This window comes from Macaca nemestrina, chromosome 7 (assembly GCF_043159975.1).
Source record: "Macaca nemestrina isolate mMacNem1 chromosome 7, mMacNem.hap1, whole genome shotgun sequence".
NCBI lineage: Eukaryota > Metazoa > Chordata > Mammalia > Primates > Cercopithecidae > Macaca > Macaca nemestrina.
The window spans coordinates 146058670-146073000 of NC_092131.1; the positions used below are offsets into that span (position 1 = coordinate 146058670).

Sequence of the window (14331 nt, forward strand, 5' to 3'; positions counted from 1 at the left end):
ATTAGACCCTTAGTTCTAGCTCAGGCATGGCATTTTATTTACAGTATTCTATGTAACTTTTATGGGAAAGTAACATACACACAGAAAAATATACAGATAAGTTTACAGCTTGACAAATCTTTACAAAATGAATACCCTCATTATTACCAGCATCCAGATTCAGAAACCAAACATTGCCATAATCCTGCCTGATACCCTTTTACATTCAACTCTCTTTACCAGCACCTCTGTCTTGTCAAGGGTAACTTCTGCCCTGGCTTCTAACGCCACAGGCTAGCTTTGCTTGTTTTTGAACATTACATGAATGAAATTACACAATATGCTGTATTTCTTATCTGACTTTTTTACTCAGTATTTGTACAGTTTGTACAACTGTACAATGTTTGTACAAATTATGCATTTCAGTTCATTCATTCACACTGCTATTTAGTATTCCACTTGTGAATATACACCATAATTTCTTAGCTCATGCTACTGTGTACAGATATTATCCTTTTTTCCATTGTAGTTTTAACTTGCACTTCCCTGATGACTAATAAAGTTGAGTGCCTTTCTTATATGTTCTTGGGCCAGTTGGGTATCATCTTCTGTGGAGAACCTATTTAAGTTTCTGTCCTTTTTTCTCACCTCTTCTATACATTCATTAATGGTAGGTAACTACATCTCACTCATTTTCTCCTAACACAGATTCTATAAGAATGTCATACTGTTTACATTACAGCTGTATGTATTGATTAAGATATTATGCAGGAAATTAAAATTGAGAGCTGATCAGTGTTCTTCAGAAGGAACTTTTGAAAATGTTGTAGTGCAGCCAGTCAACAAATATGTATTGAGTACTCATTCTACTTGAAATGCTACTTGAGTCATCAGTAAAGAACCACTTATTTAACTACAAACCATCTTTACCTCTCTCTTCCTTAGTTTTCTCATCTACAAAATGGTATGATTACATCAGATGACACTAGGGTCTCTTGGCTTTCTTGTTTTCATGTATGCAACCTTGTGAAAATTTTAATTTATCCTTTTACTAACATGATTTCAGAAATGTTCCCAACTATTGAAGAACTAAGTGTAGTAAAATTGGATCTGGATGGAAATTCAAAGAGAGATGGTTGCTCGGGAATTTACTGGGTCAAGGCCCCTTCTTTCAATGTTTGTTAATTCTTAATCTATAGGTAGTTACTGTTGATAATCATAAATCTGAACATTTTATATGCAGTTAATTTTTTATTTTTTTATTTTTTTGAGATGGAGTCTCACTCTGTCGGCCCAGGCTGGAGTGCAGTGGCGCGATCTCAGCTCACTGCAAGCTCTGCCTCCCAGGTTCACACCATTCTCCTGCCTCAGCCTCCTGAGTAGCTGGGACTACAGGCACCCACCACCATGCCCGGCTGTTTTTTTATATTTTTAGTAGAGACGAGGTTTCACCATGTTAGCCAGGATGGTCTCGATCTCCTGACCTCATGATCCGCCCACCTCAGCCTCCCAAAGTGCTGGGATTACAGGAGTGAGCCACCGCGCCCGGCCTATATGCAGTTAATTTAAAACAAAGGAGATCTCAGGCAATCCAAAAACGAAAGTATATATACAAAGAGAGCTCATACTATATGTAGAGTATGATCAGTATATTTATCACATATATATGTGTGTGTGTGTCTTTGCTTTTAAAATAATCCAAATTCATCAAAAGAATAGTCATTTTTTAAAAGCCTGAATACACTAAGCAGACAGTCCCAGTTTCCCCCTCCACCACACACGTGTCAACTCTAAATCTTTCCATGTGTGTGGATTTCTGTACTGTGGATATTTCATATAAATGGAATCATACAATAAAAAAAGAATAGCCATTTTAGCTGGGTGCAGTGGCTCACCCCTGTAATCCCAGCACTTTGGGAGGCTGAGGTAGGCAGATCAGCTGAAGTCAAGAGTTGGAGACCAGCCTGGCCAACATGGCAAATCCCTGTCTCCTGTAAAAATACAAAAAATTAGCTGGGGCGTGGTGGCATGCGCTTGTAATCCCAGCTACTTGGGAGGCTGAGGCAGGAGAATTGCTTGAACACAGAGAGGCGGGGGTTGCAGTGAGCCAAAATCATGCCATTACACTCAAGGCTGAGCAACAGAGCGAGACTCTGTCTCAAAAATAAAATAAAAAAAAGAATAGTCATTTTAAATGGCTTCTTCATAGGCCATGAGAACTCAAGACTTTAAGGTTTACTTTTTACTGTGATTAAGTAAAGACACAAATATCTTTTTAAAATCTTAAGGATTTATTTATCAGATGACTTCATAAACCATGGGATTTTTATTAGTAATTTTTAAACTTCAGGTTAAGATTCTTAACCTGTGAATCATGATTCACCATGACTGAATCTTTTTTATAGGATTGTTAGCCAAAATGATGGAAAGGTAAGGCAAGTCCTAGTTAAGGAGGTCATACATGATAGTTTTTTATATGTACATAATTTAACTCTTCTTTAGTTTTGACTTCAAGCAAAGTAATCTTTCAGATATATTGTTCATTGTGTAGTTTCCACAAAAAAGGCATTATCAGTGAGTTTCAAAGGTGGTATATTAGTATGATCCTAGTCTAAGATCAGCTTACTAGTACTACTATCATTGTTCTGCATACTATATCATTGTTCTGCCCAAAACATAGAACAATATGAAAAAGATAAATTTCTTTTTTTTTTTTTTTTTCTGGAGACAGAGTCTCTCTGTTGCCTAGGCTGAAGTGCAGGCATGATCTCTGATCACTACAACCTCTACCACCTGGGTTAAAGCAATTCTCCTGCCTCAGCCTCCCAAGTAACTGGGATTACACGCGCCCGCCACCATGCCCAGCTAATTTTTTTTTTCTGCATTTTTAGTAGAGACAGGGTTTCACCATGTTGCCCAGGCTGGTCCTGAACTCAAGCTCAGGCAGTCACCTACCTCAGCCTCCCAAAGTGCTAGGATTACATGTGTGAGCCACCACACCCAACTGAAAAAGACCAATTTCTTTATGGTTAGGGTCAGGCACTTTTGAAGAGTTTTCTCTCCAGAGTCTTCAGATCTATTTACTCCTTAAAAATAAGAGAAGATTACAACAACTTTTCCCCTTTCTAAGGCTCAAGATAATTAGGTATTTGACCATATGACTTTTACCTCATTTGTCTTGCAAATGTTTTAACACTTTTAAGCAATGTAATTCTACCATGTCTTTGGGACCTCCCAAAATTCCCATATCCTTTATTATCATTTATAATACTTGGATACTAAGACTCACTAAAATAACATTATGGGTCTAGGTAAGTCTTAAGAGTCCTTTTAATAGAAAATTGATAATTCTTAATATATTATTTTTATAAATATTAGGAAAAAATTTTAATGATGTAATTTTGGTTACAATACAAGCATTCAGTTTGCTTTTTTTTTTTTTTTTAATTTTATTTTACTCTACTTTCCGGGATACATGTGCAGAACGTGCAGGTTTGTTACATAGGTAAACATGTGCCATGGTGGTTTGCTGCACCTATCAACCTGTCACCTAGGTATTAAGCCCCGCATGCATTAGCTATTTGTCCTAATGCTCTTCCCTCCCTCGCCGCACCCCCACCAGGCCCCAATGTTTGTTGTTCCCCTCCCTGTGTCCATGTGTTCTCGTTGTTCAGCTCCCACTTACTAGTAAGAACATGCAGTGTTTGGTTTTCTGTTCCTGCATTACTTTGCTGAGGATGATGGCTTCCAGCTTCATCCATGCCCCTGCAAAGGACATGATCTCATTCCTTTTAATGGCTGCATAGTATTCCATGGTGTATATGTACCACATTTTCTTTATCCAGTCTATCATTGATGAGCATTTGGGTTGGTTCTATGTCTTTGCTATTGTGAATAGTGCTGTAGTAAACATACATGTGCATGTGTCTTTATAATAGAATGATTTATATTCCTTTGGGTATATACCCAGTAATGGAATTGCTGAGTCAAATGGTATTTCTGGTTGTAGATCCTTGAGGAAGCTCCACACTGTCTTCCACAATGGTTGAACTAATTTACATTCCCACCAATAGTGTAAAAGTGTTCCTATTCCTCCACATCCTTGCCAGCATCTGTTGTTTCTTGACTTTTTAATAATTGCCATTCTGACCAGTATAAGATGGTATCTCATTGTGGTTTTGATTTTCTTTTCTCTAATGATCAGTGAAGTTGAGATTTTTTTCATATTTTTGTTGGTTGCATAAATGTCTTCTTTTGAGAAGTGTCTGTTATGTCCTTTGCCCACTTTTTGTTGGGGTTGTTTTTATCTTGTAAATTTAAGTTCCATGTAAATTCTGGATCTTAGACCTTTGTCCGATAGGTAGATTGCAAAAATTTTCTCTCATTCTGTAGGTTGTCTGTGCGCTGTGATGATAGTTTCTTTTGATGTGCAGAAGCTCTTTAATTAGATCCTATTTGTCAATTTTAGCTTTTGTTGGAATTGCTTGTGGCAGTTTCTTCATAAAATCTTCTCCCATGCCTATGTCCTGAATGGTATTGCCTAGATTTTCTTCTAGGGTTTTTATGGTTTTGGGTTTTACATTTAAGTCTTTAGTCCATCTTGAGTAAATTTGTGTATAAGGTGTAAGAAAGGGGTCCAGTTTCAGTTGTCTGCATATGGCTAGCCAGTTTTCGCAGCCCCATTTCTTAAATAGGGAAATCTTTCCCCATTGCCTTTTTTTTTTTTCTTTTGGTCAGGTTTGTCCAAGATCAAATGATTGTAGATGTGTAGTCTTATTTCTGAGGTCACTATTCTGTTCCATTGATGTGTGTTGTTTTGGTACCAGTACCATGCTGTTTTGGTTACTGTAGCCTTTTAGTATAGTTTGAAGTCAGGTAGCATGATGCCTCCAGCTTTGTTCTTTTTGCTTAGGATTGTCTTGGCTATGTGGGCTCTTTTTTGGTTCCATATGAAATTTAAAGTAGTTTTTTCTAATTCTTTGAAGAATGCCGGTGGTAGTTTGATGGGAATAGCATTGATTATTTTGGGCAGTATGGCCATTTTCATGATACTGATTCTTCCTATTCATGAGGATGGAATGTTTTTTCATTTGTGTGTGTCCTCAGTTTTTCTTTGAGCAGTGGTTTGTAGTTCTTGAAGAGGTCCTTCACTTCCCTTGTTAGCTGTATTCCTAGGTATTTTATTCTCTATAGCAATTGTGAATGGGAGTTCATTCATGATTTGGCTCTCTGTTTGTCTATTATTGATGTATAGGAATGCTTGTGATTTTTGCACATTGATTTTGTATCCTGAGACTTTGCTGAAGTCGCTTATCAGCTTAAAGAGTTTTTGGGCTGAGACGATGGGGTTTTCTAAATATAGGATCATGTCGTCTGCAAAGAGAGACAATTTGACTTTGTCTCTTCCTGTTTGAATATCCTTTCTTTCTCTTGCCTGATTGCCCTGGCCAGAACTTCCAGTACCGTGTTGAATAGGAGTGGTAAAAGTACATTCTTGTTTTGTGCCGGTTTTCAAAGGGAATGCTTCCAGCATTTGCCCATTCAGTGTGATTTTGGCTGTGTTTGTCATAAATAACTCTTATTATTTTGAGGTATGTTGCAGCAGTACTTAGTTTATTTAGAGTTTCTAACATAAAGGGATATTGAATTTTTTCAAAGGCCTTTTCTGCATCTATTGAGAGAGTCTTGTGGTTTTTGTCATTGGTTCTGTTTATGTGATAGATGACATTTATTGATTTGCGTACGTTGAACCAACCTTGCTTCCTAGGGATGAAGCTGACTTGATGGTGATGGATAAGCTTTTTGATGTGCTGCTGGATTCAGTTTACCAGTATTTTACTGAGGATTTTTGCATTGATGTTCATCAGGGATATTGGCCTGAAGTTTTTTTGTTGTGTCTCTGCCAGGCTTTGGTATCAGGATGATGCTGGCCTCATAAAATGAGTTAGGGAGGAGTCCTTCCTTTTCAATTATTTGGAATAGTTTCAGAAGGAATGGTACCAGCTCCTCTTTGTACCTCTGGTATAATTTGGCTGTGAATCCATCTGGTCCTGGACTTTTTTTGGTTGGTAGGCTATTTATTACTGCCTCAATTTCAGAACTTGTTATTGGTCTAGTCAAATATTCGACTTCTTCCTGGTTTAGTCTTCAGAGGGTGTATGTGTCCAGGAATTTATCCATTTCTTCTAGATTTTCTAGTTTATTTGTGTAGAGGTGTTTATCATATTCTCTGATGGTAGTTGTATTTCTGTGGGATCAGTGGCGATATCCCCTGTATCATTTTTATTGTTTTATTATCATTTTTTATTGTTTTATCTGTGGGATCAGTGACGATATCGCCTGCATCATTTTTTATTGCTATTTGATTCTTTATTCATTCACTATGCTTATAGTTATTAATTACAATAAAAATACCTCATCTGTTAAAGGGATTAGTGCACCTCTCTGTGCAAGTTCCTCATCTATAAAATAGGTTTAATAAAACTACCTGTCTTAAGGTTGTTGAGAGGATTAAATGATTTAACACAAAGAAAGCTCTCAAAAAATGTCAGGTATGGTTAGGTATCCCATGACTATATTTTACCACAAATCTTTTGTGATTCATTCTTTATATTTTTGTACCATTAAACAATGTTTACCTTTAACTTGTAAAATTAAATTTGTGTCATGAATGAATATTAAAGACTGAATTGTTACCATGGATTTTGAGTGATGTGTTCATAGTTATATTGAATATTAGGCTTAATTTCAGGCTTAAAAACATACTTTTAAATAAGGAGCAAGAGAAAACAATTATTTCATTTTTAAAATGACATTAGAATGTTAGTGATTGCGTGAACAGAACATTCTCTGTTCCTCACCCTTTTTTGAGTCTTGCATAAGTATAATCTGACACTGAGTTAAGAGTTAATTGATACCGTATTTTGCATGGTCAACCTGCAGTTAAAGTTATTAAGCAAGAAAATGAGATGTAAACTAACTAAGATCTCCACATGGCCTGGAATGACCAATGGTTTGTTATATAGCACAAAATTATGAATAAATGTTATGTAAATACTAAATTAGATTTTTAAAAGAATGATTGAATATCTGATTCTTTTAAATCAGAGAAAATCAGGGGAAAGGTGTCCTATTGAAATTCTTTTTCTTTAAAAATTATAACCACTGAAAATTGGATAGGCCACCTCACAATAAAGAGTCCTCCCCATCAAAGAAGTGTTAGTGTTGAGGTAACCCATCATTTAGGAGTATGACCATTTCTACATCTGGCAGGAAGTTGAACTATACAACTTCTGATTTATTTTTTCAATTCTAACATTTCACAAAATTAAAGAAATTGAGAATCTATTCTAGATATTGTTCTTGTTTTTACATTGATGCCCTCTTTATTTTCTGTTTGACATGAGTTATCAAAGCATAAAGTTTTGAATCATAGGCGGTTTTCTTCTGACATGATTCGGGAAATAATTTGAGCTATTTATATGTCTACAAAGTACTTTTATCCACCAGAGTATTTGACAATAGGTTGTTATAATTTATCCTTCCAAAAGGTAGAATAAGTATCAAAAACCAGATGGAATTGGATGATTTTGTGAAATAACCACACAATATAAATTGTATTTGAAAAACAAATTTGGCATTGGTCATCTAGATACCAAGAAAGACAAGAAACTTTTTATCTGAGGGACATGAGCTCTTTTAAATTACCAGGCCCAGTGGGGGCATTAAAATGTGAAAGTAGTCATCTCTCACTCCCCTCCTTGAGCTAAGTAATCTGTCTGCTGTATGGACTTTAGACTGTCACCACCAAGTAACCATTAAACTAACCTAACAATGCCATATGCTAGGCACCATAACTCATACCCTATAGTTCAACAATGTATAGCCAATTACTAATCAGTTATTTCTGTACACCAATGAGAATTCTTGACAAACAACTTTTGTAATTGCCCCCTCTCCTAATTTGTCCTTTTTTCTTTAAAAACATGAGCCTCTCCTTCATTCTCTGGAGCACTTCTCAGCATTTCCCAGCCTACAGTCTTCAACCTTGACCCAAATAAACTCACTATATTAATTTTGCTCACTTTATGTCTTTAGGTCAATGATACTTAACATTACTTCTCTTGCCAACCTTTATCTTACCCCTTCTGCCAAAGTAAAAATTTTGGTTTACTCATATAATGAAAAAAAAATCAAAATCTGAAACAGAGGGAGAATAGAATGGATATATTATCTCTCAAATGTCTCATTACACTTCCTCTCTTTATTTGATTTCAGTTTTTTAGGTCCATTTCTGCCAGTGTTTTCCTAGGAGCCAGGGCGGGTGGGGGGGTGGGCAATGTTTCTTCTTTGCTGTTTTAAGTCTTTTAATGTGTTTGTTTAATGTTTATTATAGTTTTATATACAGATGGGCTTCATATGACCCATAAATCTTGTTCCTGGTGCTGAGAATACACTGGTTAATCCAATAGATATGGTCACTGCCCTGCTTGAACTTAGTGTGATGGAGAAGACAAATAAATTCACTGTTATGTAATTGTAACTCATGCGAAGAAAAGAAACAGATTACAGTGATAGGGAACATGATGAGGGTGTGGCATGAGGACACTGCTTTAGTCAGAAAAGATCCTTTCAAAAATCATAAAATTTAAGCAGAGACTTGAAAGATAAGAAAAGTAATGTTCCAGGTAGAGGAACCAACATGGGTCAAGTCCCTGAGGTGCAAAAGAGCCTCATTCTAACTTACTTTTTGTGCCAGTTTGAACCATAAACAACTAATTTAACTTGCTTCTGAAATTGTTATGATTTGATGCAGCTCATTTCCATTGTCAGCACCCAAAAGTAGTTACCTCTTCACTTTGTACATTCAACCTTGCAAGACCCCCTGAGCCCTCAAAGTATCAAATTTAGTCTCAATTTAAATATGAGGCTGCTAATACTTCCTGTATAGGAAACTTTCAGTACACATTAGTTCCCTTTCTTCTGGTAGCATTGTTGGTGATGTGTTTGCTGGGCTACTCCTTCCCGTCTAACCCCCAGGGATATGGAGGATTTGCTGTGGGAATAGGGAAGCAACAAACAAGAGAAATACCATTGTCTCCAGACCTACCCCTTTTCTCTCTGTATTAAGGCTCCCAAGGGTCTCTGCCTCCTCTTGAGTCTCTCCCAACTTAACTTCTTGAGCTCAGGTCAGTTTAGGGATGTTATCAGGACATTCAGCAATCTACAAAAAGACCCAAGTCCTCGTTTCCATTACACCCTGCCCACCATGTGTTCCAGTTGTTTTCATTTCTTTTCTGCATGACTTCATCAAGAAGCTGTCCTGGTTGATGCTAAACGAGAGGTGAGGCGGGGACAAAGAGAATTACTCTGGCTTCCTCTTCATTCGTATTTCCCAGGTAGTGGTTCTCCCAAAGGCCTTGGTGGCCAGAATGAGGTGTGGCCTTGGTCTGCTGCTGAACTGGTAGAGGATTGACATTTTACCTCTGATTGGCAGCTCTAGAGAAAAACAGAACACCTGATTCCAGTAGTAGTTAAGACTTGGTGTGTCTCCTGATCCCACTTGAAGTTACTGTCTTACAAAGTAACTTTTTTCCTGGCAATACTAGGGATAGTGGGGGTGGAAGGAGGAGAACACTAGGACCTTTGGAACCTCTCCCTGTGCCTGTTTTTTCTCTTATCAGTAAAATGAGAGTGTTGGTGTATTCGTAGGGTCCCTTTTAGTTCAAACATATCACATTTCTAAATTTTAAACCATCTAGTAGTATTATCTCTGTCTGATGTGCATGATGTGTATATTGGAAATTATCCCAGTATGTGAGCCTGAAACGTATGTGGAACCTTACAGTCCTACTGGCTGAGCTGGATATATTCATTTATGAGCGCTGGTTGGGATTGTAATTCAAAAACTTTGTACCAACATTATATCTTCCTGCAAGATTTGTGAATGTTATTGAAAGTAGGACTGTATACCCTGAGGGTGAAGCCAGCTAACTAAACCTGAGTTAACATGCATCACCAAAGAGTGATGATCACAGATGTTGTGGTAAATGACTTGAAAGATCCTTTGCTTCACTTTGTCAAAAGGATCAAATTGTATTGAAATAGCACCCCGCAATATAATTCTGAATTCTGTCACTCTAAATTGGTCCTTCCTTCTTTTGCAGGAGCTATTGTGACAATCTTGGTTACCATCCATTAAGTGCTGCTGATTTTGGAAAGATCATGAAAAACGTCTTTCCAAACATGAAGGCACGTCGTTTGGGCACAAGAGGCAAATCTAAATATCCTTTACCAGAATGGTTTTAGTAATATCTCTATGTTCTCACTTGTTATAGAACATCTGTTGTTGTAGTTCAACTGGCAACTTTATTTAGAAATAAACTTCAAATTAAACCAACTCGAAAGCATTTAGTAGAATAATTGCTAATGTAACTTTCACAGGTATTTATCACACTATGAGAGAAATAGCAAATAATGGTTTATTCATAGATTAGAATTGTGATAGATTTTATCTTACTCTATCAATGTAAAGTGTTCTTAATGGTCTGATCTTCTTTAACAGTAAGAAGTTTTGAGGCCTGCTATATGTTCAGCAATTATATGAACAAAAGTGGAGGAAGATGCTAGCTTATCATCTTTTCTTCCTTTAATTTATAAACATAGGGGATCTCCTTGGCAAAAAAAAAAAAAACAAAAACTTATGGAACTTTAACAGAAACACTAATCTTTCAGTACAAATATTTTTCAGCCATCCATTTAAAGCCTGTGTTAAAATTAAAGCCAGAGTATAGAAAAGGTCCTTCTTGTGATGGAGAAATACTTAGGAGCCAACAGAAGTAAGGACATTAAAATTAAGAATTCATTATAGTTATTTCTCCTTTTAGAAGAAGATTGTAAAATAGAGGATCTCTGTATCATATTAGGATTACATCCATTTTCTCCCTCCTTAGCTCTTGTCCTTTTTTCAGAGCATAAAATGGAGGGGAGGAGATGAGAGAGGAAGGGGAAGGGAAGAAACTTACTTTTCTAAAATGGTTCCAGGTATTCTCTAACCACTTGTTGCGTGATATATTCTTGCTTCCCAAATGCAAACAAAAATGTTTTGATGTGTCCTTGGCATGTTACAGGTGATAATCCTGTATGTTTCAGTGGAAAAAGAGAAACGAAAAGGTTAAAGCCCTTGTGACACTATTAAGAGTTGTTTTTGTCCCAGTGCCCTGGGCTAAAGTTTCCCATCCCTGTGCCAGGTTTCCATCTGGCTATTCCTTTCCTTCTGACCTGTTTGTTACTGGTGGCTGGCACAGCATATTAGGAACATTTATTCATAAAATTTATAACAGATGAGAATCCTTTCATTTAAGAGAGTAGTATTTAACATTCTGAAAGGGTATTTCAGTTTCACAAGAGTAAAAATGTCCCAAGTTTTTAATATTAAGGTTTTTCTTACTGAAGATTTCAGAAAGTAGATGTTATATATCATGTTTATTTTATTTCCATTTTATATATGGTTACTTCTAAAGTGTTACCTGTATAAGCAATTCATTTAATTTTGAATATTTGGACCTTAACTGTATATTACATATTGCTACAGTGGACTAAGAAAAAAAGCTTTTGTTCATATGCCAACACTGCCCAACCTTGACTTTCACAAAACTGGAGATGGGGTAAGAATTCAGCCTTTTCTTTTTAATAAGTAAACCTTTATATCAACATTAAAATGCATCCTGCAAAGTGTCATTTGGTTAAGGCTAGCAACTGTGCCTTTTACAAATAATAATAAAAAACAAAAATCACACAGTGACTGAAAAATGTTAGTGTATATGACCTATGTCAGCATGAAATTTGGGGGAACAAAGTTTCAAAGTTACTGATTTCTCGATATTTCCAAAATATATATTGACTATATGTGTGTATAGTCAAGAGGAAAAAGTCAGTCATCATGTAATGTTTTATAGGAATTTTAGAAAAAATATGTGGCTATTGGCATAGTTTTATTGACATTAGAAAGATTCAAAATATCAGTCTTGTATGTTTAAAAACCATTTAAAATGTTATATTCGCAAGGCTGCTGACTGCTGTGCACTAGTGGGTATGAGTCCCTTATTTGCAGAGCTCTTGTATGTCTGCCAGTGGGTCAATTCATACTACTTTAACGCACAGATTTAGATTATATCTTCTAATTAAGAATACGTATCTTTTACGTGCTTCAATTTAATTTCTCTGGTCTTTTACAAGTTAACGTTTCCTTTTCTTTGCCTAGTTGGAAGGAGCTGAACCTTCTGGGCAGCTTCAAAATATTGATGAAGAAGTTATCGCTTCTGCTTGCCGTCTTGTGTGTGAGTGGGCCCAGAAAGTGTTAAGCCAACCATTTGACACTGTCTTGGAATTAGCCCGCTTCCTTGTAAAAAGTCACTATATAGGCACCAAGTCAATGGCAGCTCTAACTGTAATGGCAGCAGCACCACCAGGTACGACATTACTGTGAACAAGCTAAAAACTGACAGGTATTACTGTATTTAGAATTGGTAGCAAAAGAAGAGTTAGATCAAAGAACTTCATCCTTTTAGTACTTGTATGGGTTCACTCTTACTCCACTTAACACTAAATTCAGATGGGTTTGTTGAGCCAAGAAAATAATAATCCTTTCATTATAAAGCTTAATGCTATGTTTCTATAGATGGCTTTGCTGGCATATAAAACTAGATTCTCCAGCCGATATGTTATTAATTTTTCCATTGCTATTTTTACATTTATAGAATGTGTTTATATGTACTTTTATATGTACATATATGTGTATCTAAATAAATATTAGAAGTAAAAAAATACGATTAAATTTTTAAATTACTTGTTAGATTCCTATTCCAAAAACTAATGCTTATAAATAAAATTATCTTTCCACACTGTGACAGGTAACTGAGTCTCAAAAAAAAACACTGTACGAAGGCTTACTATAAAATAACAAGTGATGTTTTTTACTGTGCATTCATATGACTATTTTTATTCAAAGATGAATTTTTGGAATCGACAGTTTTGGGAATTGACAGTCTTGTTAGAATGACTCCCTCCTAAGTTAATAGTTGTGTAAAATATCAGTTCTGATGAATTTTTTAAAATATCTTATTTCAGTTATACCTTATAAACCTAGAGTGGATAAATTATTCTAGAAAATTATGATGTCTATTAAAAATGCAGTGATATAGTGATCTGAGACTTATTTTTCCAATGACTGTCCTTCTAAGTGTTAATTCTAAATATTTTAAAATCTACAATAGACTTATCCTGGCCAGAATTATAGTCTCTTAATTAACTTCACTTGTTTGTTTAGTATCTTTTACACATTAATAATGAGTCTGCTTTCTTCTAATTTTACATTTAGTATGTGGGATGTATATGTGTGTAACCTCTCATTTTGTGGTCAGTTGAAGACCCATTTCAGAAAAATAATGTCATATAGTTTTTCCTGTCTACATCTAAACTGTATGACCTAAATCTGTTTATTCATTATACTGACCAGCAGGAGAATGCTTGACCAGCCTTATTGAGCTAAATAGCTCACATATGTTACCTCATTTAATTCCCCCAGCAGTTCTGTGAGATAGGTGATATTTATTCCCAATTTATAGACTTGGAGAGGTCAGTTAACTTGTTCATGGGCATGTAAGTAATGGAGCCAGGATTTGAATCCTGATTTGTCTGTCTACAAAGCCCAGCTTCACTCAATTATGTCATAATGTCATATGGTAGAATAAGCTTTAAAAGGAGCGAACCCTTCAGTTTGCTCTGCTCTCTTTCTCCTATCCCTGCCGACATCTAGAAGAGAACTTCAACAGATGGAGGATTTAGGAGGTATCATGGAGAAAAGAAACATCTCTTTCCTATTTCTCTCATTTGCAAAGTCTAACTGAGGGAAATATTGAATGAATTGAATGAATGAATTTTTAAGGCATAAGTGTTAAATAAAGGTGTGAGTTTTTTAAACAAAAGTACTAAAAATTACATATATAAAAAAGATACTCCATTTTTGAAAGCAATCAGCCTGAGAGGGTAAACACTTTACCAACTGTATCATTACTCAGAACATTTTTAGAATGTCTCTCAAAATTTTGATCTCAGCCCCTTACTATATTTTTCAAAAAAGACCTTTGATAGTAGACTAATCTTCATCCTTTGAAGGTGAATTTGGTTTTTTATAAATATAGTCTCCATATTAAGAACAGGTTGTGTTACAAATGTCCTTTTGTAAGTCAGCTGCTTGGAACTCATTCCTATCTAAAAACCCTGGCAGGAAGGTAAGACAGCCAATTTGTGAGCCATTGGCAGAGGCTCTCCGGGGTGCAGGTGCTGAGAAGC

At 35.9% G+C, this 14331-nt stretch overlaps 1 protein-coding gene and 1 long non-coding RNA gene across 4 annotated transcripts in view; one reads left to right on the forward strand and one right to left on the reverse strand.

The window, feature by feature from the left end:
• Window positions 1-14331, forward strand: part of LOC105489849 (regulatory factor X7) — a 163889-nt gene that overhangs the window by 137429 nt on the left and 12129 nt on the right. For all 3 annotated transcript variants that reach the window (XM_011755042.3, XM_011755033.3, XM_071066804.1), the window contains exons 6-8: window positions 10146-10262; window positions 11561-11645; window positions 12242-12449. In XM_011755042.3, coding sequence (XP_011753344.2) covers window positions 10146-10262; window positions 11561-11645; window positions 12242-12449 — 410 coding nt within the window. The remainder of the gene's footprint in view (window positions 1-10145; window positions 10263-11560; window positions 11646-12241; window positions 12450-14331) is intronic.
• The window catches only part of LOC139355422 (uncharacterized), an 86329-nt gene continuing 79082 nt past the window's right edge, over window positions 7085-14331 (reverse strand). Inside the window, exons 2-3 of the long non-coding RNA XR_011606041.1 lie at window positions 11004-11117; window positions 7085-9477 (exon numbers count right to left, since the gene is read on the reverse strand). This is a non-coding gene — a long non-coding RNA (uncharacterized lncRNA). The remainder of the gene's footprint in view (window positions 9478-11003; window positions 11118-14331) is intronic.